The following is a 9,909-nucleotide window of genomic DNA, read 5'->3' as shown; positions in this document are numbered from 1 at the left end:
CTTCGTATCCGTTATTTGAATGGTCGCACCCTACTCGGATATGTATATATATGTGTGTATGTATATATATACACACTTTTACCAAGTTTTGGAATCTAATCATTCACCTTATCACAAGTTTGGACAATCAAGATATGGTGTTATCATGTGTAGGGCTTGTGACATTCCTTAGGAATTACTATTACTCACAAAGTTAATCTCCTTGAATATACAACCTTCTGGGGGGGAATAATATGCTTGTATACTATGGAAACACATGTTTAGATAAAAGCCATTTGGTGTTTATAAAGTCTAAATATGTGAACATCTTTTTCCAAAGGCAAAATACAGTGTAAAAAGTGAAAATAATTTGCCTACATTGTGTATAAAGTCATGCATTATTAAATCTGTCACTCATATCATGGCCCATATACTTGGAGCAATACAAAGAGCCCATGGACCATCTTTCATAGTTGGAGGGGGTTATTTACATATGCTGGTGTTGGGATGAGTTACCATTTCTAGCAATTAAAATAGCAACTTGTATGTAGAGCAGCAAGATGCATATTTAGGGTCCAAAAAGTAGATCAAAGTATAAGCTTAGGATAATCCCCCAACGCTTGGAAATCTTAATTGACTTCTTCGTACACAACATAGAATCTGTATTCATAAAACATGGAATGTTTGTGCCATTACTTGTAGATGCTCAATTCAGAACTATCCTAGATGCAATGTAGATCTTACACCTCACCCATATAGAATCATTGCTTAGATTAACATTATGTAATGTCATTTTATCCATGTAGGCAATCAAGAGATTAAAATATTAACAAACACTAGCTCTGAAATTTTCTCTTTTTTATGACAAGTCCATGGTTGTTCCGCAAGAATTTAAGGAACTTTCAGTAGTTTTACACACATTTTCTATGTGGAAAATGAGCTAATGAGTAAAGAAAATGCATTTTTCTCCACATAAGATCACAATTTTTTGCAATCTTCTACAGTTTAAGAATTTTGGAATGGAGAAAATTCAAGACCATGAGGACTAATCCTCTAACCTAATATGTCTTAAATCTAAAGTATGACACAATATTATGGTAATTAAAGCAAATATTTAAAACTAAATTGGCTGTTGTATTAAAACTAACGAACCAATGTTGGATCTCAAATTCCCACTAATTCCTCCCCAATCCTGGTAAATAATAAAGGATATACTGTGTCAGCCTCCTTAACTTTCTCTCTTAGTTTAAACACTACATCCTCCAGTAACAAGGCCCATGAACACGTAAGGCAAAGGAAGCGGCCACGTCAATGAAAGAACATCCTCGGTTCTCCCTCGGGCCGACCCCACTAAGTCAGGGTCTGATATACTTAAATACTTCCGCCAAAAGCACAAGATCAAGGCCGGTACACTGTACCCTCTATTAATCTCTTAGATTAGCACATGATCTTGTGCTAAACTAAATATCCAGCTCTGGCTTGAGTAGCATGTCTTTGACTTGTCTCCACTCCAGTCACTATCTGCAAAGATTAATCTTTCATCAAAGCCACAAGACTTTGATAATCCTCCTCCACTTGTGGCTGGGCTTGTTTTCCACACTCAAGGCTCTTGTTCTTCCTATTCCCGTTGTGGGTCCGACGAATTTCCATGGAGGGTCGTCTACTCCTTTAAAGATCACTGAGGTAGAAGACCACGGACGAGGAAATCTCCAGCAAAGCTTGATTCTTGTCCTCGTTGGCCATGGCGGGAGACCCATCAGCTCAACCCCTCCTCTCGAGCAGCGGGGAAGACCAATCTCGATTCAAGAGCTCGAATTTCGCAGTTTTTCTTGCTCGATGGGGGCTTAAACTGCTCATGTGGGTCATCTTCCTCGCCTGGGTGGGCATCATGTTCATCCTCCCCGGTGAATTAACGGCGATCTTACCGATTTTCACCGCCATGAAAGGAACTGTCTTCGGCTTGGCAGGTCCGTGCCCCCAAATTCAATTCCAGAAACTCGACTTCCAATCTTCTGATTGCTAAAAACACCGAAATTTTCGCCGCAGGCAGCGTTTTCCTTTTCATGAGTGCTCCAATCCTCATCATCGCGCTGCTGGGATACGTATACAAAGCGAGTTTCTCCGACGAGAATCAACAGTAAGAACGGCGGAGAGGATGAATTTAGAACAGACCCGGAGAGAAGATTCAAAATTGATTTCTTGTTCGTTTTTTGAACAGGACGAAGGGCCGTAGATTTGCACGGCCGAGGCTTTGGACATTTCCTGTGTTGCTTGATGGGCCCTTTGGCGTTGTTTCTGCGACTGAGTTCATCTGGATCGTCCTCTTTGCCGCATTCATCCTTTGGGGATTCGTTGCTTCCATTAATCAAGCTGCGAGCTTCACAAAAATCCTCTCTCCCCTTAAAGCACCGTAAAAACTTGAGATTTGTTCAGAACCCACTTCTAGAACTTGGAATTAAATTGCTCTAATTTTTTTTTTTTTTTGCAGATATTTTATCTTGGAGTTCTTGGGAGCTGAAGTAGGACTGATGGGGGCGATTTGCACTACCTTCTTATTTCTCCCTGTGGCAAGAGGCTCGATCCTACTCCGTTTAATAGACATTCCGTTTGAGCATGCTGCTAGATATCATGTGTGGCTTGGCCATTTGACCATGGCGGTCTTCTCTCTTCACGGTGTGTTCTTCATCGTCTCTTGGACAATGCAAGGGAATCTCGTGGAGAAGGTGGGTTGAGATTCTTCAAAAAATTAGAATTAAGTTTTTATAAGTTACAGAGAATTGAATTGCAAAATAGTTTTCTCAGAATTGTTCTTTCTTCTACACATTTGGCAGTTGTTGGAGTGGAAGAGCGATGGGGTAGCAAATTTGGCTGGGGTGATCAGTCTATTGGCTGGGTTGCTCATGTGGGTGACCTCGTTTCAGTCAGTTAGAACAAGATACTTTGAGCTGTTCTTTTATACCCATCAGCTTTACGTTGTATTTATCATTTTCTTTGCCATGCACGTTGGAGACTTTGCCTTCTGTTTTGTTGCTGGAGCTGTGTTTCTTTTCATCGTCGACCGTTTTCTGAGGTTTTGCCAGTCCAGATTCACGGTTAATGTCCTCTCTACATCTTGCCTGCCTTGTGGAACAGTGAAGCTGGCCTTCTCAAAACCACCAGGTATGATTCTATTCCTCTCTCTTCATCTGTCTCTATCTCTGTCTCTGTCTCTGTCTTTCTGTTCCCCCATCTCTCTCTTCCCTTGTCTCTCTCTGGGCCTCTCTCTCTGGGCCTCTCTCTCTATCTCTTCTCTCTCCCTCGCTCTATGCCTCTGTCTGCCAATCTCTTCTCTCTGCCTGTCTCTCTCATTCTCTCTGCCTTGCTCTTCTCTCTCCCTCCCTCTATCTCTCTCTCTGTCTGTTTCTCTCTTTCTCTCTCCCTAGCTCTCTCTCTCTCTCTCCCGCTCCTTTATCTCTCTCTTTGTCTGTCTCTCTCTTTCTCTCTGCCTAGCTCTCTCTCTCTCTCTCTCCCTCCCTCTATCTCTCTCTCTGTCTGTCTCTCTCTTTCTCTCTGCCTAGCTCTCTCTCTCTCCCTCTCCCTCCCTCTATCTCTCTCTCTCTATCTGTCTCTCTCTTTCTCTCTGCCTAGCTCTCTCTCTCTCTCTCTCTCTCTGCCTATCCGCCTCTCTCTCTCTCCCTCCATGGTGCCCAATCTCGTCCCCTCCTTTTCTCCCTCTCCCACTCTTTTTTTCCATCCCTCCCTTCCTCTCCCTTCCTCTCCCTCTCTCTCTCTCTCTCTCTCTCTCTCTCTCTCTTTCTGCCTATCCGCCTCTCTCTCTCTCCCTCCATTGTGCCCAATCTCATCCTCTCCTTTTCTCCCTCTCCCACTCTTTTTTTTCCATCCCTCCCTTCCTCTCTCTCTCTCTCTCTCTCTCTCTCTCTCTCTCTCTCTCGTGTCTCTCTATCTCTCCCTGTTTCTGACTGAATCAGATGTATTACGCTTTCAGGTTTGAAATACAACGCACTCAGCTTTATATTTGTGCAAGTAAAGGAGCTATCTTGGTTGCAATGGCACCCATTTAGTGTTTCTTCTAGTCCTCTGGATGGAGAAAACCGCATGGAAGTTCTCATAAAAGTGTTGGGGGGGTGGACTGAGAAGCTCAGGAGCATAATCAAGCCTGACTCGGAGGAGGGTCCTTACTGCGAGCGCAGAAGCATCACAGCCTCGGTTGAAGGTCCTTATGGGCACGAAGTAGCTTACCATCTAAAGTGAGTATTCTTCAACTTGTGAGCTTCGTTCTTCAATTTTCTTCTAATGGGCTTACATCTTATTATGTTGCAATTTAAGGTACGAAAATCTCATTCTTGTTGCCGGGGGGATCGGCATATCCCCGTTTCTGGCCGTTCTAAGGGATATTCTTCACAGAGTTGAACGCAAAAGTCCTTGCCAGCCTAGGAACATACTTGTTATCTGGGCTGTTAAGAAATCCAAGGAGCTGTCTCTTCTCTCCCTTGCCGATGTGCAAAACATTTGCCCATCGTTCCCTAGTAAGTTGAGCCTGGAAGTCCAAGCTTATGTCACCCAAGAGTCTCACCCCTCTCTGGTAATCTCTCACCTCTCTATCTCTGTGTCTTTGTCTCTCTACCTTTCTCTTTCTGCTAAACCATTGCTTTCTCTTCCACTCTCTCTGCTAAACCATTCCTCTCTCTCTCTCTCTCTTCCTCCCTATCTCTCTCTCTCTCTCTGTATCTCTCTTTCTCTGTCCTCTCTCTGTGTCTCCGTCTCTCTCTCTCTCTCTCACTCTCTCTCTCTCTGCAGAACTCCGTGGCTCTCTGCCAAACCATCTCTTTTTCTCCCACTCTCTCTCTCTCTTTCTGCAGAACCTCTCCGTGGCTCTTTCTCTCCCACTCTCTCTCTCTCTCTACAGAACTTCTCCGTCCCTCTCTGCCAAACCATCTCTTTCCCTCCTACTCTCTCTCTCTGCAAAACCATCCCTTTCTCTCCCACTCTCTCTCTCTCTCTGCTAAACCATCTCTTTCTCTCCTACTCTCTTTCTCTGCAAAACCATCTCTTTCTCTCCCACTTTCTCTCTCTGCTAAACCATCTCTTTCTTTCCCGCTTTCTCTCTTTGCTAAACCATCTCTTTCTCTCCCACTTTCTCTCTCTGCTAAACCATCTCTTTCTCTCCCGCTTTCTCTCTCTGCTAAACCACCTCTTTCTCTCCCGCTTTCTCTCTCTACTAAACCATCTCTTTCTCTCCCACTTTCTCTCTCTGCTAAACCATCTCTTTCTCTCCCGCTTTCTCTCTCTGCTAAACCATCTCTTTCTCTCCCACTTTCTCTCTCTGCTAAACCATCTCTTTCTCTCCCACTTTCTCTCTCTGCTAAACCATCTCTTTCTCTCCCACTTTCTCTCTCTGCTAAACCATCTTTTTCTCTCCCGCTTTCTCTCTTTGCTAAACCATCTCTTTCTCTCCCAGTTTCTCTCTCTGCTAAACCATCTCTTTCTCGCCCGCTTTCTCTCTTTGCTTAACCATCTCTTTCTCTCCCACTTTCTCTCTCTGCTAAACCATCTGTCTCTCCATCTCTCTCTGCTGAACCACCTCTCTTTGCATCTGTCTCTCTACCTCTCTCTCTTTTTCTCTGTCGGTCTCTTCTCTCTCTCTCTAAGCCATCACTCCTCGTCTCTCCATGTTAAACCATATTTCCTCTCTCTCTGCTAAACCATCTCTTCCTCCCCCCCCCCTTTCTGCTGAACCATCTCCCTCTCTTCTCTCTCACATAAATCGCATCTCCCTCTTGCTATGTGTATCTCTGTATCTATCTATCTTTCTTGGTTCCCCTAGACAACGAATGACAGATTGATCTCATGGTGGGCTTGTCTTTGTGCACTCAGGAAGAGAGAGATTTCTCAAAAGATATGAAAGTTAGTGATTCCTCTTCACTTACCTCGTCAAATGGAGGCCAGATGTCTAGCTTAGTTGGCACCGCGAATAATATATGGGCTGGAGCATACTTTGTTGCATCAACTGCTGGTTTTATCATCTCTTTCGGCATGCTTCAGAAATTCTACACCATTCCTCTTGGCGTGATCTCCTGGTGGTACAAAGGCCTTATGTTCTTGATATGCATGGTTGGCAGTGTAGTCATCTTTGGTGGCCTCACCATACTCCTCTGGAGTCGTTTTGAGAGAGGAAACACCAAGTTAGGGGAGGCAGAGGCAGACAGTGAGAAAGATTCTAAGATATCTGGTCAGGCTGATGAGGAAACTGCGACACCAGATATCGTAAGCTTGACGACTACCCATTACGGTCGTAGACCGGATTTTCAAGGTGATGAATAAATTTCAGAACATGTTGAAGTAGATGTTAAAAGTTATGTTCTTTTTTCCAAGTCCAACGGGTCTAACCTTTGTCATCGTTTCAGCCATATTTGATGACTTATCCAACATGCTGGGCCATGTGGATGTGGGTGTTCTGGTCTGTGGCCCTTCTGGTCTGCAAACAACTGTTGCAAAAGCGTGCAGGAAACAGATTATCAGTCGAAAACGAGACCAACCCGTCTTCCATTTCCACAGCCACAGTTTTGATCTTTAGCTTCCCAACGGTCCTTGTAATTCTGCAATCAAGTCATAGTTAACTCCGGTCCTTGGGCTTCTTCCGTTGATTGTGATTATAATCACTTGTCTATCTTCATATTGAATCCGACCCACTATTTGTATAGTCTGTATTTAAAACTGTGCATCGTAATGAAAGTTCTCCTTTTATGGGATAATGTACCATTTTTAAGTTGTACCTTCACAAACAATTTTTGGGAGAATTTAGCCGATCTTGAAATGGGAAGGAATATTCGGCTAGGCTCACAAAATCTCTGAAGTTTTCTTGGTTTGGTCAATCAGACAAATACTAAAGATCGGTTAATGAGAGAAAAGTTAGATTGTGCAATTTAAATTAGATAATGTTGAATCTCTTAGAAGATTTAGTTGGGAATCAACCATTCTAAACGGCTGTCGTCAAGAGTTTTTATCCTTCTTAAATGGGAGAAAATGGCAGACTAGACGTCGGACTTGAAGGGTGAAAATTGCCATTAACTCACAACTTGCTACAAATGTAAGAGCATATCTGGACACCGACTCCTTGCAAAATGAAATTTCGTCATATGATATCATCGCAGTACTGTTGGTCCTTTTATCCAACATTTCTTTTATCAAGTGCCTATCATGTTAAATGCATTAAGTCTTCTCTAATAAATAGAATTGTGCGTAATATTTTTAGCCATAAGCTAATGGTAATCCAGCCTAATCCACTCTGCATTAATTATATCAAATGTAAATAAATTGTACCCTTTACAAAACACATCTGTAAAACATACATGTGTGCTAGTCTTATGACACTGCTCATGCGTCTGCCAAATAAATCCTCCAATTCCTCCTAGACAATAGCCACAATGATATTCCATACGAGAAAACAATCAAAACATATTCCCCCAAGTAATGTAACCAAAATCTAAGTAAATTCCAATCTCAGTTTGTCACCTTTGAAAATATCAGTGTAACATAAAAACCTTATGTCACTAATATTCAATCTCAACGAGTGTATCAAATTTATCAGTTTCGAGTAATGACTATCTCATTTCAGGATAACAAATCAGAGTAAACTTTAATCTTCGTTCTAAAAAATAAATATTTAAATATCTGACTCACCGTTTTCAGACGTACCTAAATTTCAAAGCTTTGAAAAGAATCGGATATCAAACTATACGAGATGATTATTTGATATCCGATAATAGTATCTATGTACATGTTTATTCAAAAACTGATTCAGAATTGTTAAAATAACTATTCATGCGATGTATAATCCCAAAAATAAATTTTCAGATACAATTTAAATTAGTATCTATTTGAATAAATAATTTGTGATCATTCACTGTCATACTATCTATGTTACTTTTGATGAAATAATTCCCAAAAAAAATGAAAATGAGAGTTAATTCGTAGAAATTATATGCTGAGCTAGATTATTCATTTTAAAATTTGATTCAAAGTACCAGAAGATTAATTTGCAAATCCTCTTTAAATAATAACATAAAATCATGTACTTATCACTAAAATAAATGATTTTTTTTTAAAACCCTTAACACACAACAGCACAACCTTTTTGGTTAATTTCACTATAAAAGGATAGAGTTTAGATTCAAGGATTGAATGATTTTCATTGTTATAAAAGAATTAAATGTATCCACGATTAATTAATTTTATGTGTTTGATATATTTAATGAATAGATTTATTGTATGAGATATTGGTTTTATTGAATTATATGGTCCTAGACGGTCACATGCATAATGCTTATTGGACGGCACAGGATGTACATAAAACCCAAGGTATTGTGAAAGACTATGTCAAGACTAAAAGACCCAATGTCTTAAGTGAGATACCCACATGTTAGTTTCTCCTTTTGCACCTCCCTTGGTACACAAATGAATCACTCTTAAGGAAGAAGCCCATAACTTTCAAGTAGTGTTGATTTAATAAAGGATAATAGTTATCCTCTGTTGAATCATTCAAAAAAATAAAGTTACAGTTCATGGAGTTAAATACTTTAAAACTATTTGTTAATTTAAATTTAATAGTAAAAAAATTCTAATGATGGATTTAAACAATTAAAATGATAAATATTTAATGTCATGAAATCATTACAAATAGAACAAACTCATATTTTATAATCTTTATATGACACAATTAAAATTTAAAATTATTTAATGTCAATAAAATCCTAAAAAATAAGTAATCCATATTAAAGAATTACTAAATAAAATAATTTAAATTTAAATTATTAATCTCAAAAAATTTAACGGTATAAAAATATTTAATAAAATACTTTCCACTGTTGATAGCAACATATGGAGGGGGGTATGCCTCAAAAAATGGTGGAGTTGATGGTGGCATGAGGGATGATGAAAACCAAGGCTCTCCTAATGACCAAAACCAAAGAAGCAAAATAAATGATTCTCAAAAATATCAAAATTTTCACTAACCTTGTCAGCACGTGCCCAATGGGCTGACTGGTATTTTCTCTTCATGAGCCTTGATCAGATCATTACTCCATCAATCCTTCAATCCTTTGATCCTTCAATCTCCAAACTGAAGAACAAACTCAAAGAAGACTCCGAGTGGGTGAAATCAATTAATTTTTTTCAGCAAGGAGCACTATCTAATGGTGCTTTGTTTTACCAAAGAATGGGGGTATTTATATAGATCTCAGAACATGAATGGATAGTGGAGGTAAAGACTTGAAATTTTAGGACAAAAGTCATTATGGATCATTATATATCACATTTTGAATTTGGAGAAATCTATTTTTTGATTGATTCTCTTTCCTCCTTAATCCTCATACCAAATCATGAGTGTGGCACATAACCCTAGGATTTTCGAAAGATTTTGCATATAAATCTATATTTAACTTACGATGTTTATGCATTGTCATTGGATTTAAAATACATGTTTTAAAAAAATCCAAGTCCCCATCCACCATGTGTACTAAAAAAAGAAATAAAGAAAAACATATTTTGATTTATTCATTGTCCATTTTTCTATGTTAAAGTGTGTGAGATATGGTGTGCAGTCTTATTGGAAAGACATTTTTTCTAGTTTTTATGCACTCTTTTTGGTAAAAAATAGACATAAAAAATTAGTGAAGAATGCTCCATAATCACTGGTTGTCACCAATAATTTTTCCCAATGATTGGGTGATGCCAATCATTAGCCATAATCCCAATGAATGGGATTGTTACATCTAGCAGAGCTGATTAAATCAAATTATAATGTGTTTTAAAACTTATAAGTATTTAAATAATTCAATAAAATATAAGCTATGAATTATAAATTTAGTTATTTTTATTAATTTAATGTTAGAAATTATTTTATAGATCCCATAAAATTATAAAAAAACAGAG

At 39.2% G+C, this 9,909-nt stretch overlaps 1 protein-coding gene across 1 annotated transcript; it reads left to right on the top strand.

Moving 5' to 3' along the window:
* Positions 1–1,599: 1,599 nt before the first annotated feature.
* Positions 1,600–6,738, top strand: LOC144705686 (ferric reduction oxidase 7, chloroplastic-like). The gene is made up of 9 exons (XM_078578456.1): positions 1,600–1,946; positions 2,026–2,116; positions 2,198–2,389; positions 2,468–2,702; positions 2,811–3,138; positions 3,965–4,226; positions 4,306–4,561; positions 5,854–6,289; positions 6,384–6,738. The coding sequence occupies exons 1-9, from the start codon at positions 1,721–1,723 to the stop codon at positions 6,551–6,553; spliced, it is 2,196 nt and encodes a 731-aa protein (XP_078434582.1). The 5' UTR covers positions 1,600–1,720; the 3' UTR covers positions 6,554–6,738.
* Positions 6,739–9,909: the final 3,171 nt, after the last annotated feature.

Source organism: Wolffia australiana, chromosome 7 (genome assembly GCF_029677425.1).
Source record: "Wolffia australiana isolate 7733 chromosome 7, ASM2967742v1".
In the NCBI taxonomy this organism is placed as follows: Eukaryota; Viridiplantae; Streptophyta; class Magnoliopsida; order Alismatales; family Araceae; genus Wolffia; species Wolffia australiana.
The sequence above is the reverse complement of the archived record's forward strand: the minus strand, read 5'-3'. Positions and strand labels throughout refer to the sequence as shown.

What these genes read in the sequence shown, in the direction of transcription:
- LOC144705686 (XM_078578456.1), top strand. Translation starts at nt 1,721, where the DNA reads ATGGCGGGAGACCCATCAGCTCAACCCCTCCTCTCGAGCAGCGGGGAA. An exon ending in TTCTCCGACGAGAATCAACA is followed by an intron (nt 2,117 to 2,197) that starts GTAAGAACGGCG and finishes TTTTTTGAACAG; the next exon opens with GACGAAGGGCCGTAGATTTG. An exon ending in AAGGGAATCTCGTGGAGAAG is followed by an intron (nt 2,703 to 2,810) that starts GTGGGTTGAGAT and finishes CACATTTGGCAG; the next exon opens with TTGTTGGAGTGGAAGAGCGA.